The sequence below is a fragment of the Lissotriton vulgaris genome, chromosome 7 (assembly GCF_964263255.1).
Source record: "Lissotriton vulgaris chromosome 7, aLisVul1.2, whole genome shotgun sequence".
Classification (NCBI taxonomy): domain Eukaryota; kingdom Metazoa; phylum Chordata; class Amphibia; order Caudata; family Salamandridae; genus Lissotriton; species Lissotriton vulgaris.
The window spans coordinates 1,636,436,718-1,636,457,622 of NC_141695.1; the positions used below are offsets into that span (position 1 = coordinate 1,636,436,718).

At 45.4% G+C, this 20,905-nt stretch overlaps 1 protein-coding gene across 4 annotated transcripts in view; it reads right to left on the reverse strand.

Moving 5' to 3' along the window:
• The window catches only part of ZMYND8 (zinc finger MYND-type containing 8), a 417,579-nt gene that overhangs the window by 21,488 nt on the left and 375,186 nt on the right, over window positions 1-20,905 (reverse strand). For all 4 annotated transcript variants that reach the window (XM_086932602.1, XM_086932601.1, XM_086932600.1 and 1 more), the window contains one exon: window positions 10,668-10,757. In XM_086932602.1, the coding sequence (XP_086788728.1) occupies window positions 10,668-10,757 (90 nt within the window). The remainder of the gene's footprint in view (window positions 1-10,667; window positions 10,758-20,905) is intronic.

Here is a 20,905-nt window from a genome sequence, read left to right on the forward strand (position 1 = left end):
AGGAACTGCTGTGGTACCAGGAAGGGCTGCCACTTTACCAACAGCTTTGCTGTGTTTGCCTGCTGCTTGCTGTGTGTTGAGCTGCAGGTGGGACTGCCACTCTTTAACTTGTTTCTGCATGCTGGCCTGCAGGAGAGCCCGCAGTTGTTATCCAGGGGCTGGTTGGCTGCACTCCCCCCGTCCTCCAACACTGCTCATTTAGGAAGCCTGGGTCCTGGAGGATCCAATTTCTGCAACTTGGCTCTGCTCGGTGTTGCCGTGTCCTTCAACTCAGAACATCGGGAGCTCTGTGGGCTGCTCTTTATCTCAGAATAAATGTGCATTGAGCACTGCATTTCTGGCCAGCCTAGTGCATGGTCAGTGCTTTGAGAGGCCGGAGGACTGGTGTGTTTATTTGCTTCATACACCGGAGTCCATCACCAAGCCTCAGAGTGAGCAAGGGGTGGGCAAATCAAGTCAAAAACGGACAGGAATGGTCCCTACTTTGCTCCGTTGCGTTCCGGTAGGGAGGAGTAGTTTTGACGAACGGAAGGGATCAGCGCGTCCTGCTTGTAACTCACACTGCATAGTTGTGTGCACGGGGTCCACGAGCCGCACCGTATGTCGATTACAGTCACCCTCCGGTGTGTGACCCACCGCAGAAGAAAGCTCTGCTCTGGATCACAAAAACGTTGCCCAGCAACCCTGGGAAAAACGAGGGTACACCCCTCTGGATAGCCAAGTTCTGCCTACAGCATCACTGATATCTGCGCGGCTGTGGAAGACGCACAGGCCCTCCTAGCATGAGAACATACAGTGAGGAGGTACCACAGCACCGCGTTTCTTCACTGGCGGCTTACATGCTCATAGGCAGCTGCCTTGTTGCTGAGACACGCGAGGAACGAGGTTTCCCCGCATTAGTAGGCAGTAGGTGCCCCCCCATTTTGGCACTTACCTTGGGAGGTGCATGGTTGTCGTTGCGATAGCAGGACTGGGTAAGACCCTTGAGGGGGTCCTGAACTTGTGGATACTATAAAATGACTGTATTGCCCATAATAGGAGCGCAAATTCTTCTGTGACCTGTGTGGGGACACTAAACGACCACATAATGTTTAATAGGAGTGCAGGGGCGCTTCACACTATATGTTTCTGGTGAGATTGTGCGATTTAAGTGTTTCTGGCGATACATATTCTTTGCCTCCAAATCAAGTTATAATACTTACATTAATTTCCTGATTCATGTGTTTTTTACTTCCTACCCCCTACTTTCCATGCTTTAATACAGCATTGATGTTATTTTGCGTTGTATTACCAGGATAACCAGTAGTATGTCAGTGATTACATGATATGCACAGCATTTATGCTTTATTTCAATTATTGTCTATGTTTTATGTACAATATATTATATATAATTTTGCGTGGAGCTTCTTTTTGTGGTGTATTCATTGTGTTACTGGTGTGTGTTGCTCCAATGCTTTACACATTGCCTCTGGGGATAAGCCTGACTGCTCTGTGGCAAGCTACTAGGGGGTGTGCACAGGTTATTCTGGTGTGTAATTTGCTCGTCCCGCCATTAGTTGTGGGTTCTGCCTGGTTAAGGTGCGTACCCTAGCTGACCTGAAACACCATTTCTAACACCGCACCATATGTGTGCTCTCACTCAGAAAGTTCTTCAACCACCCCAAAACTTTTCCATCAACACCTATCTCCCCCAATCTTTTAATTGGGAGCAGGTGTTAGATGGTACAGAGAGATCTAAAAATATTAGCATTGCTGAGTGCCCATCCAAAGAAAGGCTAAGATTTCCACCAGTGTCGTTTTCGTGCTGAAGAAGCTCGAAAACCCGACTGTGAGGGATCAAGCAAAGAATGGCTATCCAAAACAGCTTTAAGTTGGGCCTTTACCAGAGTTTCTATAACTTTTCAGAGGTAAGGGAGCAGTGAGATAGGTCTAACATTTGCTAATTCTTTGGGATCTGCTGTCGGCTTTTTAAGAATGGGTTTAACCCTAGCTGATTTCCACTTTGAAGTAAAAGTTTCCAGGCTCAGAGCAAGACTGAATAGCTTATATTTCTGGTATCATCACGCCCCATTTTACTCTTAATTCTATATTCATGTACAAGCTGGTTCGGCCTTGATGTGCTACATAAAAACAATAAAATATGTTGGGGAGGAAAAAAAGATGTTATAATAGTAGCTAAATTCCTGGGTGAGTCACGACTTGTAAAGCTGTTACCTCTAATTTACATTAGATGAATAGTCCACACAGCCAGTTTGTATTCAAGGCACTACAATCTGAAAGCAGACCAGCACAATGTCAATATGGCTTGAGAATGCACATTCCCAAAGTTCAAATGGCACCTCTTTCTGAACGAAGAGCACAATGTTATCACCCAACAGTCAAGGTTTCTCAAGTTTATAGCAAACTGCATATAAACATGTGTATCCCTCAGTTTTATTGGAAGGGAATTCTTGGACAAGAGCTTGTGCAACCAAAACGGACCATAATAGGATCTTCAACCATACTTCTTTTCTTCTTTATTTTAGGAAAGCCTCATGACAATAGCTTACAATGAGATCCACAGATCTTTCAGGGATTACAGCACAAGTAAAAAGAAATGTCAATATGCATATTTATCCATCAATATCATGTCTAACGGAGCAGTCTTTATTTCTAGGTGCCCATCTTTTACTTGAGACAAGCTTCTTGAAGTGGTGTGAACTTATTTCAACTTTCCGTCTCCCTATAGGGTGGCCTGTTATGCGTAGGGACAGCAATGTCTTTACAAACATCCTCAACTCTAAAATCCATTCAGTCATCTTATCATCCCAATTCCACTTGTTTTACTCACTAGTGACTTTATCCACTCATGCACAGTCCTCAGCCCAGCCATTAAGATAGTCCTTTGCCTCAACCACGGAATGGCAATACAACATCAGCTATAGTTAGTCAGGTAAGGGGTTACAGAAACTTCAGGACGACTATGAAAGAGTACCATGGAAGGTTCTGGTGTTCCCAAGTCAGAAAGCTGACAGGCATTGTGCAAAGATCTTAATTTAGACTCTGGCAGAGCTTAGGTTTGATTTAAAAGTAAACAGAGTGGATGTTATGTTATGTTAGTGGATTTTATAATAAATATAAGAGGCTTCCCGGCGCTGACAGCAATGAGAACAAGATCAGGGAGGACCCCAGGGAGGCCTACGGAGTGGGAAAGAGAAGGATTTTATGGCTTTCCTAAATTCTAGGTAATTATTAAGCTTACGAATGTGGGGAGGCACCGTGTTCCAAAGGATGGCCTCTCTTTTCCGAAAAGAACGACCTCCGGGGCGAACTCTCCTAACCCGGGGAACCACCACCAGGTGTTGTTCCATGGAACGGAGTTGGCGGGAGGGAACATAGGATAGAAGCAGGTCGGTCAGAATATTAGGAGAGGCAAATTTCAGGACTTTAAAAGCTATACAGAGAGCCTTTAACTCAATCCGCCTAGCCACAGGCAGCCAGTGGAGATGGCGATTAGCGTTTGTCACTGAGCAGGCTCTGCGCAGTCCGAGGAGAGATCTTGCAGCTGCATTCTGAACTCTCTGTAGCCTATGTATTTCTGTCTTGTTCGCTCCCGGATACAGTGAGCTGGTGTAATCAAGTCTAGACATAATCAAGGCCTGAATAATAATCTTCCTTGTAGGGGCATCAAAGAAGCCCACAATGGGTTTGAGTCCTCGGACCAGCCCAAAGCAGGTTCAGTCACCTTTTTAGTTTGAGTCTGGAAGTTGAGGGATGCATCCATCCAAACCCCTAAGGTCTTCACTTCCTGCTTGGGGGAGGGGGAAATGCCTACGCTCTTGGGCCACCATGCCCAGAGGAATAGACTGATATGGTGGCTCACTATCTGCACCACCCCCTGTGTCATCAGAGCTATCATCCCTGTTGTCATCAATTGGTATGGGAGAAGGTGTAGTGTAGACAGTGATGGAGGAGAAGGAATCCTTAGAGGAGAGATAGCAATGTCCTTCTTTGGATGAGGAGCAGGTGTAGGTGTGTCCAGTGGTCGTTTATTTTAACTAAGAGTTAGTCGACCAGTGGTTGGGTCTTTAACCAGAGTCTTTTGTGCAGGGTCTGGATGAAATAAGTCCTCTGTGGGAGGCAGATCCTTTGGTGCGGAGGGCTTTTTCGGCACGAGCTGTGAGCTTCTTTTGGCTTTGAAGCTTGTTGTTTGGCAGTGGCTTTAGCCGGGAAATTATGAGACTTTTTCGGCTCCGATGATTTTCTCGGATCTGATGATTTTTTTCGGCTCTGATGGGTTTTTCGAATCCGATGATTTTTTCAACTCCGAAGCGGGTTTGCTTGGGCCAGAGTGTGGTTTCGGTGACGAGGAGCTAACACTAGGCTTCGGCGCAGATTGTTTCGATGCCGACAATGGTGTCTTATTCAGTGCCGGTAGATGTGCGCCGGCACCGTAGGCAGGCAGACTCGGGCCCGAGCCACCGGAAGGCTTAGTGGGCTTCTTAGCCAAGCTCGAGGGCAGGGCATTGGAAGCAGTGTCTCAGTGTGCACTTGAGCCCGAGGGTGAGGGTGTGACCAAAGCCTTTTTTGAATGTGTCAAGGAAGGGTGGGGGTCGACGATCTTACTTGCGACCCTTTGTGCCGAGTGATGTCCTTGACTTCGGAATCTTCGGCCTCGGAGTTGCTGTCGACGCCTTGATGTGGTTCTGAGACGTCGACACCCTCTTGGAAGATGTCGTCTGGAATCGGAGCTGATTAACGAGCCATTGTTCTCCTAGCTCTTCGGTCCCAGATCGTCTTCTTGAAGCGGAACGAGGCACAAGCGGAATAGTCTTTGGCCTCGTGCTCCAGTGAGAGGCACAGGTTACACACCTCATGTAGGTCATGTAGGTCTGTGTGGGGAAACTTCGACCTACATAGAGGACACTTTTTAAATGGCGTCCTTTCCATGAGCTGGAAGTTGAGGCCTAAGTAGGTCCGAAGGCCTTCGTTGACGACCGGAATCGAAGACGTCGGAGTTGAAGAGTAGCGTCGACTGGAAACGCATTCGAAACAATAACGTTGAAGCTGGTGAGGATTGCACGCCGAAGGAAATCGGTTCCAACACGGAGCGCTGGACACACATCCGAGCCCGGTGGCGGGAAAAAAACAATCTGGGGATGGAGCCGATGCCCATGCGCAGTATGATCCAAAGGAAGAGTCACCTATCCTGTGACTTCCAAAGACTTTCTAGAACAAAAACAAACTGCAAACATCCGGACCCAACACTAGGTGGCAACTATGCACAGTGTGTAATCTGCAGCTCATATGCCTCGAACATATGGTTTCAAGGACTGTCCAGAAAAAACAGTGCTTTAGTTAAGTTCTAGCCAAACTGAGCCAAGAGTTACAGGTTACTAACGCGGTTATTTAAAGCCTTTTCATGGAATTCATCCATTTGCAGATGAATACTCACCAACAACTTTGAAAACATTTGCAAGCTTAAAGAGGGTTTACTAGAGATTTGAAAAACCTAAATCATAATGGCACCAAGGTAAAAGTAAGGATTCTAGGTCATAGAGATCTGCTTGAGTCCTCTTCCGTTTCTGAAGCACATACATTCTGTGTGGCAACGGGACTTTCTTGCCACATACGGCACCTTCGTGGATACACGTTAGATCACAGGAGATTTACCTCCAAATTGAAATACTGAAGAAACTTGCTTGTCGCACATTCATAATGATGCAAATTTGAGAACCTAACAGAACGCACAAACAAAATTGAAATTAGCCTTGAGAAAGCCCTGGCGCAAATCGCCACAGAGGGCGAAACACGTGTCGGCTGTCAATGTTCGAATCTGCACCAATAAAATTCCGTTTTTTCTAAAACTGGAGCGACCTTATCATTTGAGTGGCAATTTGCATTAATGATTACAGGATTCAACCTTAAAACAATACGTATACAAAAATGGAAACATACTCTCTCTCCTAAAAACTGTTCAATTTCAAAACTCTAACGGTCCAGAGTTTTTGAGTATGTTTCCTCCGTGTTCATGAAATTTTGTGAAAACAGATATAGCTCTGGAATCCTTAGACCTTCTATTCCCACTTGTTATGACATACATTCTATGTAGCTGGCATTTTCAACTCACTCAATTTGTCTGGTAAAAGTGTTTCTAGGATTTGATAGGAAGGAGTATCCTTAAGCTTAAAGGCTTCAAGATGAAAACTGTGATCTTCATTCATAAACACCTGCCCAATTCATTCAATGGATCAAGAATGAATTGAGAGCACTACTTTTGCTCCCACCACAAACACATTTTCTGAATTGGTGAAAACATTTGGATTTGTCATCGCAGGCAACTTAGGCGTGTCCTACCAGGATAAAGTTGCTCTTTTATGATATGCCTTATTAAAAGATTTCTTCTGTGGCCCCTCATTGCCACTGCCAAAGGCAAGTTTAAAGCGCATCCCAGACTAAGATAGGCTATTTTAAGGCTAATACACAATAGAGGGCTAAGGGATGCAAGGCATACATTGATCTATCAGAGTCAAACCGAGGCTTATTTCCTCACTAGCTATAAAACCTTCTCAAGAGCATATTTTCTGGTTTTGCATGTGCTTTCACCAGCTGGAGGCAGCTTACATGTCACACCGAAGCACTGGTTAGATCATTCAATATTTTTTTGCGATTAAGGATTTTATGTGAACCTAGCTTGCACTCGTATTATTAATACGAAGGGCATCTTTTAAATCATAGAAGTATGGCTACCTGATATAGTTGAAGGAAATCTCAAGATTAATGACTAAAGCATACATAATTAAAATCCTGAAAACTGCAGCTTCAGTACACATACTTCTGAATGGCAGAAGTAGCTCTTTAAAGCAAGCTAACATTGTTAGCATAACGAACGAACCTAGCAAAATTCAATCATGAATATGCTGAAAAATGGATGCATCACATTAAGATAGCATTAATAAATTGAGAGAAAAATGTCTAGATACTGGACATGTTTTTTTTTTAATGAGTCAACAATGAATACATAGGTTTGACTGAGTGAGTTGGAAGGGGTTGATAAGAAGGGGGTTGGGCACACATTGCCTCACATGCCAGCACAGTTGGCTCCTGCACCAACTTTGGTGAAAAACTACAGCAACTTTTGAAGTACGCATACCTCATTTACCAGAATGCAATGAGGTGAACTGTTCTGGGATAAGAGGCAGTGTGCAACCCCACCCCGCAACCCCCCACCAATGTTGACAATGCTAGGGCCCTCTAAGTGTTCTCACTCCTCTAAAACTAGGCCTTTTCAGTTCTCCAATAGGCACTGTTTAATAGGGAAGGAGAATATATAAAGTTTCAGCCAAATAAACCCTACAATGCTATGTAACATGCCCAAATATCTGCAGACTTTAGAGGAGACTCTTTGCTAGGCGGTGCCATGTTACCACACTTCTAAAAAGTATTCAAAACGTTCCAATCCTCTAGGAATGCACTCTCTAAACTACAGTCTGGCCCAAGAACATTTCTAAACCAACAATTTTATGAGGAAACCCCCCATTTTTATTTTATTTTAAACACCTGTCATAAGTGTTGCTAGTTGTGGACATTAAATCAAGTGTGACGATCACAACTCATCAAATGATGAGGGCAGTCCTCAAAGTCTGAGAAGAGTCTACAAACTATGGAATGAGACCCACTATGCGTCCACACATTTCACAGTTTGCAACGCCAGTAAGGAATCTGCAAGCTAAAGGCAATGCCCCAATTTAGGCCCACAAGTTCCACCATTTATGGGCTAATGGACTTATGAGACTCTTGTCTGTGATAGTTACTGCATAATTAGGGATTCACCACACTTGCCCCAAAATTTACTGCGGGGTTTGCAGGGCTCAAAGAAAATTGCATTTCTAGCTCAAATGGCTCAAAATAATACCACCAGATAGTTCGCCGAAGAATTTGCTTTTTCTTGCCGTATAATTTAGATAATTCCACCACATAATTTGGTTCTCAATTGCTGCATAATCCCAGTGGCCCTGATAATGGAATGCTCCGAATGGCTTGGAAACCGATGTTAAGATGATAAAACCCATTAGGACATGTGGTATATTTTCCATATTTGTGAATAATTGTGGAAAAAAACACACAAATATTTCACAGCACTCCAGAAGTCGTGTGGTTTAAGAAAGCTTTTATTAAAACATAGTTACCACCACCAAACGTTTCGACCAAGAAATTGTCTTTGTCACGGTTACGTGAGTCTCTCTTTGTTTTCACCCTTTATAGTGTTAGTTTGTGAGCCCAGTTCCGATGCACTCTGGGACTTGCAGTTCACAGTAAGTCACAATAGATGAATTTGACTGACTGAAAGGAGAACAACGGTCTACTGAATATGACAGAAATTACCTATGTTGGAGAAACTACAGTTGACCAGTTTTACATAACTTGTCCAATCCCAGGCTTGAGTATGGTTTCCATCAGCCCACCCATTTGGCGGAACTTCGTCATCTGGAGAACCAGGGGAGAGGGGTCAAATATAGCCAAGGTAGTACAAAGGCTAATATACAAAAGTACTAGACCTCTAGATGACTCAGCCTCTATTTTACTCAAGGTATGTAAGGACCAGTGGAGTGCAATGCAGGTGATAAGTGCAAGTGAGATAAAAATGACTAGGAGGACAAAAAATATGTTTATTAAGGATTGTCCTATTGCCATACAATAAAAACCGCCTGATAGTTTGGAAAAATTATGACTATCTTTTGGCTAGAAGTGGGGTCAACATGTTTCAGCCGAGTGGGTCATTGACCCGGCTTTCTTCAGGACCTAATAAGTTATGTGCGCTACTGCAAATGCAAATGTTCATGTGAGAACGAAAATAATATATTCAACAGAAGACAATGGATCAGTGGTTATTTACCACCCTACCAGACATGAATCCCATGTGTGTGTAGTTCCAAAGTTACTTCATCATCCCCAGCTTTCTGTGGGGGTAAGCCTCACCTCACCCGGCAACTGCTCGGCGGTCAAGGCCCCGCTCTCTCCGTCGGTACCTCGTCGCCTACGAACAGTGTGGGAGGTCCCACACTGTTAGTAGACTGGTACTCCAGATGACGAAGTTCCGCCAAATGGGTGGGCTGATGGAAACCATACTCAAGCCTGGGATTGGACAAGTTATGTAAAACTGGTGAACTGTAGTTGCTCCAACATAGGTCATTTCTGTCACATTCAGTAGACCGTTGTTCTCCTTTCAGTCAGTCAAGTTTGTATTTAGGGGTATGGAGTACAACCGGTCTCTAAATATTGCCCCCTAGACCCTCCCCCACCTTTTCTTGTTGTTAGACAGTAGATGAATTAACATATTTAGTTATTTTGTTGTGGTTGGCACTATAACCATATTTACAATACACTCAGTGGTGATGATGAATCTCTCAATTCGCAATTCATTGTTTATAAATTCCAATTGAGCGAACTTGTTTAAGAATTTAAAAGTGGTATCATGCTGTTAAGATCTAATGTACCAAGGCAACAACACTCATGCTCAAACACCAACAGTGCTAGTACATACATCAAAAATTCAATTAGGAGCGTGCTAGGTAAGCTAAAAAAAAAGTCAATTAAAGGACCAGATTTGTCTACCCTTTATTAGCGCAGGCAGATGATTCTCTAATGAGTTAAACGCTGGGTGCAGAGTTGGATCGGATTAAAGTCCCTTATCATTCTGAGGATGGAAACAGAACATCAGTCCCGAATGGTGTAACAGTAGCAGCTTTAATGCAGCTGTCAATTACTGATTTGCAAACCCTAACTTTGCGGTGAAGAAGGGAAGCTGGAAGATTAAACAGCTGCAGGAAACCTATTCACACACAGAGACTGGGTATGGCTCACTGAACTAAAGCCAAAGTGCTGTTCCACAGATCGAAAGGTGCATCTTTCTTCTTGTTGAAATGCTAAAGATGGTACTGCACTAAGACTACTGAAAATAACTTTCCACAGAAAATGGCTGAGCAATTGTAAAAGGTCCCAAAAGCCTGAAAGGCATCCACGAAAGTGAAATCCAGTGTAAAAAAAAAACATTTCAAGCTACGCACCAGCAACACATCCTCCGGCTTGGCGCAAATTCAAAAAGCGTGAAATGCAAAACTGCTAAATTGTGGTAATCTAACATACACCAACATAATTCCTCAGCCCCTGTGCCTTCCAATCAGAAAGAAAAGCTCAAACTCGGAACAAGAGAAGAATACTAACGAACAGGCAAGATCTGAAATGTCTGTTTTGCTGGGAGAAATGAAACCACAGAGGGGTCACCCTAGAATGTAGCACAGTGCAGGAGGCTGTGCTGTAAAGAACATATGTGATTGCACTTTTTTTGTTTTTATTAACGGTTTCAAAGGTTTCGATTCGTGTGACCTACTTATTAAGTGATGCCTCAGATGACCTTAGACGTTACAGACTAACATTTTATGTTGAGGAAAGAAGTGGTCTGTCTCCAGATGATGGAAGTCCTCAGAGTGACTGTAGAAATTTACGTAGGCAAGACTGCAGAGATATAAAATGAACATGCAAATGTTGACTAAAGATGCTAGGCTACGTTACAATCGACTTTTGTTACATTGCAAAGTGAGATTTGGCAGTAGTGCATTCTTATCTGTTTAAGAGGCAGACCAAAATGCAACATATTAAAAGATTCAATGATAGTCATGTATACTTACAATTGTGGGCTGAGTAGCAGGAATGAAGGCTGTAGTCTGTGGCACCTGGACTAATTTTATGGGTTGTGTGCTCGGCCCACCTGCTGCAATCTGCGAAGAGAGGACCCGCAATTTGAGTGTGCGGACTCAAATTTTCAAATTTGATTTGCAACGGACGTTGGTAAATTTCACTTGAAGCATATGCAATGTGCATAAAAATATAAAAGCTGCTTTAGGGTTTGTTGTTAACTAGGTTCATGATCAGAAGGATTGCCACAACATAAGCAAAGTAAATAAGGCTGAAACATATTTAAAAACCTAATTTGCACCAAATACAGACTAAGGTGTTCCCTCGATATTGATCTTAACTTTGCATTATTCGCGCTATATGCATGACCCAATATCTCCCCACTGGAGAGGAACTGTTTACAGTGACAAAGGCTTTGGTGTCAGCAAATGACTTCACTTCCTCATGAGCTGCTGCTATGATGCTAGATTTTCAGTGTGATTTCTGATGCTGCCTGGCTTCTAACCAGTCCCACACCTCGTCAAAGCAGTAATGTAGAGATGTGGGATATACGAGTGGTGGAGGGAGAGAACAAGGGGGAGTTTTTTGCCATAGCTTTCGAATGTAGATTACAAAGAAATATCAATTGCTTCAGAAACGACCTATACTATTAAAAATATCACACATTATATTTATTTATTGCTAGATTTTAGAGCCTCAACACCAAACATAAACAGTGTCATTGATGTATTCCAAAAGGATGGCTCCATGGAGCAAGTCTTAATTTAGTTGCTGACGATTCCATCAATATTAGTTGGAATAGTAATCGTGTACACAAACCAAATGTTAAAAAGCTGTGGTAATCCTTCATGAAAATCAATTACAGAGACATTGTCATCTGGACAGAATGCAAACAAAATCCGTATATACGTGGAAGTGCCGGATATAAATTAATTACACGTTTATAAAACTACTAGTGTAAGCAGCATGAAGGATGCATTAGTGAAAGCAATACAAAACAGAAAAGTGAACATTTCTGAATGAGGTTCGGTCTAAAAAAGAAATGCATTGATCCACAGGCAATGTGTTACCCAGTAAAGTCCAGCACACCATGAACTGCTGATTCAGGACAACTGCTTATGCTACTGCTGATAACCCGAAAGAGGGTGATCCAATTAGTCAGGAAAAATGACCAGTTTCTGGATTCTTAATATCGGCATTGTATCCTTATCATTATTTGACTAATTATGACAGTTATTAGAATATATGGTTCCTCTATCCAAAACTCAACCAGTTAACCCAAAATGGATGAAAAGCTGAGGATAGCTATAAAAACCTGATTCTGAACTTTTAAAGGATATTCTTTTGATATTCAACTTATTGTATTTGTTTTTCAGGAAGCAGGAGAGAGCACACATACAATAATACAGTGGCAAAAAGAAAGAAATGTACAAGAATATTCTTAGCCAGAAGTCCGCCCATGTGAAAGTCACATTCTGAAAGAAACACTGTCACCCCTTGAACTACATAATCAGCAGACCTCTTGACTTAAATACTTATGACAGTTAAGTATCTGTTACTGACATTTCTATTAGTGACAGTTAAAATCTGCACACACAATTGTAAACATGTCTAACTATTTTCATACTGTGGTTAAAGATGGTAACATCTGCACATATAGTGATAATCCTAATAATGTTTCTTAGACCAACACCAAAAGTGCTAAAAGTATGTCTAATGGGAACTGCCTATTTATTTTCAACATTCGTGAATATTTTGAAAAAAACTAAATTATAAAGCGTCTATTTTTGGCACACACTCTGGCTACAATTTATGAGTTCTGATATCAAGGTCTCCATTTCCTCCAGAACTGGCTGGACACAGCAGCCCCAGCCGAACAAGCACGTCAAGATCAGGACTCGTGGAGGGACCATCGGGCCACATCCCCTGGGTCCGAGGCGGACAAATCGGAAGTAGACGTACAAAGCCAGCGCTCGTGGCGTTCCAGATCCGCCAGTCCGAGATGGGACGCTCTCCGTGACACGGCTGCACGCTGAAGACGAAGCTATGGAACCAGGCCTTGCTGAACTGTAATGTATAACGTACTGGTACCGATTGTAAACATTGACTCGGTTGGGGGTGGCACAACCATTTGCCCAGTGACTACTTAACTCTGTTGCTATGCTTTGGGTGCTCCACTACTGAGGGTACCATACTGGAGAGGGGGATGTGCTGATGCGGCGGCTGGAGTTGGGGCGGCACACGTTTCCCTAACAGAATTTTTCGGGAGAAGGGATTTCCTCACTCCCGGTTCGGGACAGGGCAAAAGGCGCTCTGCTAATTGGGGTTGTGGGTAGTTCGAAACCTACGGAGCAGGGAGCAGGGTGGAGGGGACTGTTGGGGGAGGGGAATGAGTACGTTTGCATTCAAGAAGGGGGGTGGGGGGGGAGGACGCGTGGCGAGTAGGGGTGGGGGGGGGGGGGGGGGGGGGAAGACTTGACCAGATGCACTCTCATTGTTTGATTGTTTATAAGAAGGTCATGTTGGGGGAGAGAAGGGGGTGGTGGGGAGTTGGGGAAGGAGGGGAACTGTTTTTTTGGTCGCATTTGCATGGTTTGGAGAGGGTCATGGGGCGCACAGGAGATCAAGGGACAGCGTCAGCAGTGAAACGTGGGTATGGCTAAGAAATGGGACAAGAGCCTCAAGATACTGAGCTGGAATGTAAATGGGCTGGGAGACAAGCTCAAACAAACTATGGTGTTACAGTTCATGAAACGCCACATGCCTGACGCAGTATTGCTACAGGAGACACACTTACTAGGAAACACCTACCACGCCCTGAATAGGTGTGGCTACTCTTTGGCTTCACTTCGGGGTCCCGGGGTGTGGGGATCCTTCTCAGACGTACTTTCCCCATCCTTCCAGATCACACTGAAACAGATCCGCTGGGTCGCTTTGCAGCAGTCTCGGGGAAATGGGAGGGACGCAGGTTAACTCTGGTCTCTACTTATATCCCGCCAGGTCTCCAGACGCAGGCATACACTGACCTGGGTAATCTCCTCCTTTCCCTCCCAGGCGGGCAGTTACTCGTGGGGGGTGACTTCAACGCAGTAGTTTCTGGTACATTGGACAGGCACCCACCCAGGGACATACCACTGGGGCAGAGATGGCTTGGGAACTTCCTGGAGACATTTGGCCTCACAGATGTCTGGCGTCTGGCACACCCAACGGACACACAATATACTTTCTTTTCGGGGCCACATCACTCTTTCTCCCGACTTGATTATATTCTTACCCCCCTACTCCGCGACCCTGAGGTATGCACAGTCACACACCTTGCAAGGGGTATCTCCGACCATTCACCGGTTATAGCCCCCCTCACCGTCGGGAATAGACGAGAGGGGAGCATTGCGCCTATTAACGCTTGGTATCTCCGCAATGAGGACTTCCGAAATGCGCTAACCCTCTCGATAGACAGTTATTTCAAAAGTAATGTAGGGTTGGTGGAATCAGCTGCGACACTATGGGAGGCATTTAAAACCGTCCTTAGAGGAGAGGCCCTCTCGGCAATAGCTGGCCAGCGCAAGGACCGGGAGGCAATGTTGGCCACGGTCGAGGCAGACCTTGGGAGGCTGGAGGAGGTGGCGCGCAGAGAGGACACACCTGGAGCGTGCCATCGGTTGTCCCTTAAGGCCGCGGAATACAAGGCCATTGTGACTGAGGCGGCTAAAAAGATGGCCACTACCAGTGAGGGCAGGATATATGATCAGGGTGATAAGGCGGGTAAGCTTCTGGCTTGGCTTGACAAAAAGCAACAGGCCAGTAAGGTTGTGACCGAGCTTCAGACATCAGCGGGCACCACGATCACTGAACCGCATGACATTGTCGCTGAATTTGCCCGTCATTTCCAAACAGTATATAGCAGGGGGTCTGATCGCCCGGAGGAAGACTCAGTTGAATTACTAGCGGATCTCCGGATGCCGGCCCTTTCCGATGTAGAACGCAATCCTCGAGGCGCCGCTCACCACGGCAGAGGTGGAACGAGCTATCAGGGACCTCCGCCCCGGTAAGGCGCTTGGGCCCAACGGCCTTCCGATTGAGCTCTACAAGCTCAAACCTGATGGCATCAGCCCCTATCTGAAGCAAATGTTTGACGAAAGCAAGCCAAGGGGATTCTGCCTCGTGATCAACGCCTAGCCACGATCGTGGCGTTTCCTAAAGAAGGGAAACCCAGGGAGTTTTGTGCCTCATATAGGCCTATCTCCCTGCTAAATACGGAACCCAAGATACTAGCAAAAGTTCTGGCCAACAGACTCCAGCCGGTCCTCACTACTCTAGTCCACCTGGACCAATCGGGATTTATGCCCCACCGGAACACCGCACTCAATCTCCGTCGCCTCAATGGTGTGATGGGGAGATGCCATACGTTACGCGAAGTGGCGGTGGTGGTATCGCTCGATGCCACAATGGCTTTCGATACCCTTGAATGGCCATACATGATGGCGGTCCTGCGCAAAATGACTTCCGGCCCAAGCTTCATCTCGTGGGTGAGACTCCTCTATTCGGAGCCGCTCACCCAGGTGGTCGTAAACAACAAAGTCTCTGAGGCATTTACCCTCGAGAGGGGGACACGTCAGGGGTGTCCGCTCTCGCCCCTCTTGTTTTCCCTCTCCCTTGAATCATTAGCAACCTGGATTAGACAGGACGTTTCCCTACGGGGACTTCGGTGGGCGGACTGCTGGGAGGACAGGATCTCGTTATACGCCGACGACATCCTCCGCTACCTCACGCGACCCCGGAAGTCACTTATTGTAGCGCTGGACATATTTACGAACTATGGAAGAAATTCCGGGTACAGCATCAACTGGAGTAAATCACTCCTCTACGTCCTACACGGTGACCCCCCCGATACTCCCCCGCAACTGTCCCATAAAGGTGGTCACTGAGGGGTTCACATACCTGGGCGTTTTTATTTCCAAAGACAAGGCCAGCATGTACGACAGGAACCGCCTCCCGCCCCTTCAGCGGCTCCGGCGTGACTCGGCTACCTGGCAAAAGCTCCCAATGTCCCTGCTGGGCCGGGCGGCGCTTTTTAAAATGATGACGCTACCCAGGTTCCTCTACGCCCTGCAAAATTACCCTGATCTTTGTTCCACCATCATATTTCGCAGCAGTGGAGGCGGTGCAGAGAGACCTACTGTGGTCTGGTGCTCCCAGGATAGCCCTGCAAAAATTAACTCTCGGGTGGTACGATGGAGGGATTGCTCTACCGGACATCCGCAGGTTCTACTGGGCCGCACACCTCTCGGCTATTAATCAAGGCACGTACTGTGACGGGAACGATCAAGGATACGGAATGGATAGGTAACTTTGAGGCAGCACTTTACTCAAGGCCCGCCAGATACGGACTTACAGGGCCGACTCGTCACTCGGTGCAACTGTGGCACATTGTTCAACGCAAGATGGGTTGGCTCAATACTCTCACTATGGCCACCCCACTCTGGGCCTCCAAGCGGCTGGGCCTCTTGGGTCGCACCAAGGGGTTCCGGAACTGGGAACTTATTGGTATATCCCAGGTTAAATATCTCTGGGAATCAGGCGGGGTTAAATCCTTCGCATCTCTACAAAACACATTCGACCTCGCAGACACCGAGTATTTCAGGTACTTGCAAGTCAGACACTCCCTTCAGAAGAACATTCCACAGGGTACAACGCCTCCTCAGGCCTCCCCCCTGGAGGATAGGCTGCTAGACGGTCACATACAAGAGCACGCTATCTCGCGCACCTACAAAAAACTGATCAATAACCTCCCTGACTTACTCCTGGGCCTTAAAGGGAGGTGGGAAGCAGACGGTTTGGTAATAGATGAGGAAGAATGGAAGTGTGCGCTGGCCTCCCCTAGAGAAGTTGCTATCTAATCCAGATTGCGACTCATCCAACTGAAAATCTTACACAGAGTGTACATGTCCTGCACCAGGCTAAAAAGAATGGGTAGGAGTGAGGATGACTGCTGTAGGAGAGGGTGCGGGAAGGTTAGTTCCTTCTTCCACATGATATGGGAGTGTCCGATACTGCAGACCTATTGGAAAAAGGTTGTACGATGTATGCAGGAGGTTTGGGAGGTGGTGGTGCGCCCGAGGCGAAACGCTGCATTCTGAACATTTGGGAGCCAACGGATCTCTCAGCGAGGGGGAGGCTCTGGGTAACGCTCGGTCAGGTGGTGGCTAAGCGTAATATTGCACGACATTGGGGGGCGGTCTCGCCGCCTCGACTCACTGAATGGAAACGAGACATGGATTGGTGCATGCTTCAAGAAAAAAACGGTGTATGCGGCTCGGGGGTGCCCCCAAAACGGTTTGAGACAAATGGAATGACTATAGAGGAAACATATGCGAGCCCCCTCAGCCTCGAAAGTCGGTACTTGAGGTAGAGATATAAGTGATTTATCATATTGCTGTCTTTTTGCCATGACATTGCTGTAAGATGTTTACCCTGTATGATCTTCTGTGGTTATTTGTGACCCTTATGTGCAACTATGGAGACCGTTGTTTGGTTTAATAAAAAGATTTATAAAAAGAAAAAAAATTTTTTAAAAAAAGGTCTCCATTTCCCTTAAATATCCCCCATAACTCTCAGAATTTTTCTCTTCTTAATGCGAGGGTACCCGTATATACGTACAGTGGAGAAGTGTGGCTCACTGGTTAGAGGAGGCAGACCTGGAAGCAGAGGTCAGCCCGGGACCAGGGTTCAATTCCCGGCTCGGCGGGGTCTCGAGTCCTAAAAAAATGTCCATGGACTCGACAATTCTCACTCCGGTGCCTACTCGATTCACGGGTTCACACTCTGCGACTCTGGGCAATAGCTTGCTTAAACTCCACAACGGCCCCTCGCGGCGGGATGCCTGGCTTTCACCTTGCGGATATCCTGCCGGGGTTATCTCACAGGGGAATACCAGGACGGGTTCCCTAAGCAAGCGCTTAGAGACCGGTTGGTGATTTGCGCTATATAAATTCCTGTACATTTACATTTACATTCCCACACCTTTCCTCTGCGCCAGCCATTTCTCTTGGTGTCTTGATCACAACGCCAGAGAAAAGCAGCTCGACATGTTCGTATCCAAAGTAAAATGTCATGTGCATCATGCTCATGCCACCAAGTTCGTGCCCAGGTGTTGTAGTTGGGTGGTGGTGTGTATGATCGGTTGAGTCACCCATTAGTTTCATGTTAGGATCCAGAGTGGTGTTAACCATCAAATGATCATGGTGGTGAGGCATTTCTGAAAGCAGGATTAAACAAATAATAGACTGCTCAGCTGACAGTGGTGCAAAAAATTAGCCTACCAGATACAAAGTTGTCGGGCTCAAGGTTTTGTCTGTAGTTGGAGACTGTGGCCCCTTTCTAAGAGAACTTGCAAAAACAACAAGTGATGGACCGAATGTGGATCAATGTCACACATTCCCCCAGTCAAAAGATCTGGGCCCAAATCCACACCACTGGAGTCAAGCTAGCCGGGCTGATGAGAGGTGTTACCTCTAAACCGGTCCGGTCCTCGGATGCTTGATTCCGTTCTGGGAAGGACATGGCTTTTGTAGTTCGGACTGGACTGTTCCCATGGGGCACAGGGTCAGAGCTGATTTGCATATCGCCATTGTCTAACCCAGGGTGGTGTGGAGTGCAAAAATACGATGGATTAGGACCCAGATCTTTTGACTGGGTTGAATGTGTGACATTGATCCTCATTCGGTCCATCACCTGTTGTTTTTGCAAACTCGCTATAAGTGTACTGGGGATGCCCAGACGTGGGTCCCAGGCACTCCACACCACTGGAGTCAAGCTAGCCGGGCTGATGAGAGGTGTTACCTCGAAACCGGTCCGGTCCTCGGATGCTTGATTCCGTTCTGGGAAGGACATGGCTTTTGTAGTTCGGACTGGACTGTTCCCATGGGGCACAGGGTCAGAGCTGATTTGCATATCGCCATTGTCTAACCCAGGGTGGTGTGGAGTGCAAAAATACGATGGATTAGGACCCAGATCTTTTGACTGGGTTGAATGTGTGACATTGATCCTCATTCGGTCCATCACCTGTTGTTTTTGCAAACTCCCTTTCTAAGAGAACAGCATTGGGTGGCAATCCTATGCAGCTGGTGCTGCCTTTGCTTCTCCTCTCCGAAATAGTGCGATCTCCTGCATTCACCTCCAGTCATACACACCTTGCAGAAAGACTCATAAAAACTACGCCTACCCGCCACGGACACAAGCGGTCAAGGACGACACATTAGGGAAATTAGGTCGCATTAGCTTTCGGATACTTTCAGGCCTTAAAATTTTAACTTCCCTCTTTGACTTGGCGCCACATGAAGTAAAGCCAACATTCCTGAGAGAACAGAGACAGCCGGGGCATATCTGTAAGCCCTTTTTCAAGTTAAATCGTTTTATTCACCACTGTGTGAGGAACGTTGTGGGATTACTGTATGAAAGTAAATTGTTCAATTTCTACTAGGCAGTAAAAAGTAAAATGAAGCAAGTGATACACACCCAATGTTTTCAAAGCAGAGACTGTCTAACTTATGGAAAATGTGTTTTACATTAGCAAAGGACTTCGTTTAAAAAAATGAGAATAAAAAGCTGTCAGCTCATGTGGGTGTTGTTGGATATTTTAGGCCTCAGAAATGTGAGGGAAATAGTGCCCGGCAGGACTAATGCAAGGGCCTTTAATTTATTTCTGAAACGAGAGCTTGCTGCTTCGGAGGAGGTTGTTTGCTCTCTCAGCTGTGGATAGTCAACACGCACCACAGAGCATGCTGCAGGGAGGAGCATGGAACTGACAATAAGGACAAGCATTTGCAATGCAATAGGTCTCGCATTATCAAAGGTTTGAGCTATTGCCATTGATAATAATAAAGCAACGCCAATATTCTTTGCTGCAAAAAGTTACAATTATTTAGCAAATTATGATGCTTTGCAAATCCAATGTACCACACTATGCTGAATGATATTCCACTAGAATATCGACTATAGAATTTAGCAAGGCAAGAATACTGTGGTAAAAGGATTGTAAAGGTATGTTTATATAGGTAAGCATAGGTTTAATATAGTTAACATACATATACCTTGATGAGTAATTTGTTTATGGTATGTAGTTAGGAATAGTAAATCTATGATTACCTATTTACTCACCTGCTCAATGTTTTCGTCTTCGATATTCTGGGATACAATCTTCTGGCACCTGAAAACTACCAAAAGTATTTGTATTTACGAGTGAGCTAATAGCTCGTCAATATTCTGGAGTCACCCACAATTAGGCCCTTGTGAGTCTCGCATGAAAACCAGCGCAGTAATATCATACCCAGAATCACCAATATGGTGCAGTAAATATCTGTTCCGATATTATTGGCCCATTGCAAGTTTTAGCCCCTCGACAAAAGATTAACTTCGGAAGTCGGTGTGTTTGCACCAATTTCTGCACATTTTCAGAGATCTATTTCCTGGTTAATTTCTGTAAACTTTCACAGGCAAAATATGTTTCAGAGGAAAAGGCGCACGTTTTACCACATAAATCTGAATTTCTGACTTAGATTATTAGTAGACAGCCAATGAATGTCTTAGACAGTCACTGTACACAGGGATTTAAGTGGGTCAGGTCCTACCGGTGCTCCGCACCAGCAGTTGGTTAAAGCAGGTGCCAAGACGGGTCCATATCGGTCTCTCCATTTTTACCCTCTGGGTGAAAATATATTTTTTAACTCTGCAATAGTACCAGCCATCACTGCATTTGATGTAACTTCAAAGAGACTCATTTTTCAGTTTTATATAGTGCATCTTGGAGCACTTCACATGAGCACCAGTTACCTTACACTAGGACATATTGATGTTTTGAATCACGGGATGTTGAGCAGATGTCAAGCTCGAAAGGGCTTTGCTTAGCTCTAAAGTCTGCAGCTATTTATTGACTTACGCCACAACCTCACCCACAAGATCGGAAGCATTTTCAATATTATATACAACAAAGTCATAGTTGTTGCTTATTTATCCTATGCAGCTTACAAATATTGACAAAGCCAATAGTCTTGGTTTGTTGTAGATGTAATATTACTTGTCCTGTTATATATATGGATGCAGTGACAGAAACAGCAAAATACTATTGGGGCGGCAGACTATGCTAAGTACTGATTTTTAGCTTAAGTGTTAAACCACGCCCTTAATTAAATCGGCCACGCCTCTATGAGAGATCCCTCCCCGTTTTTCCATTCCA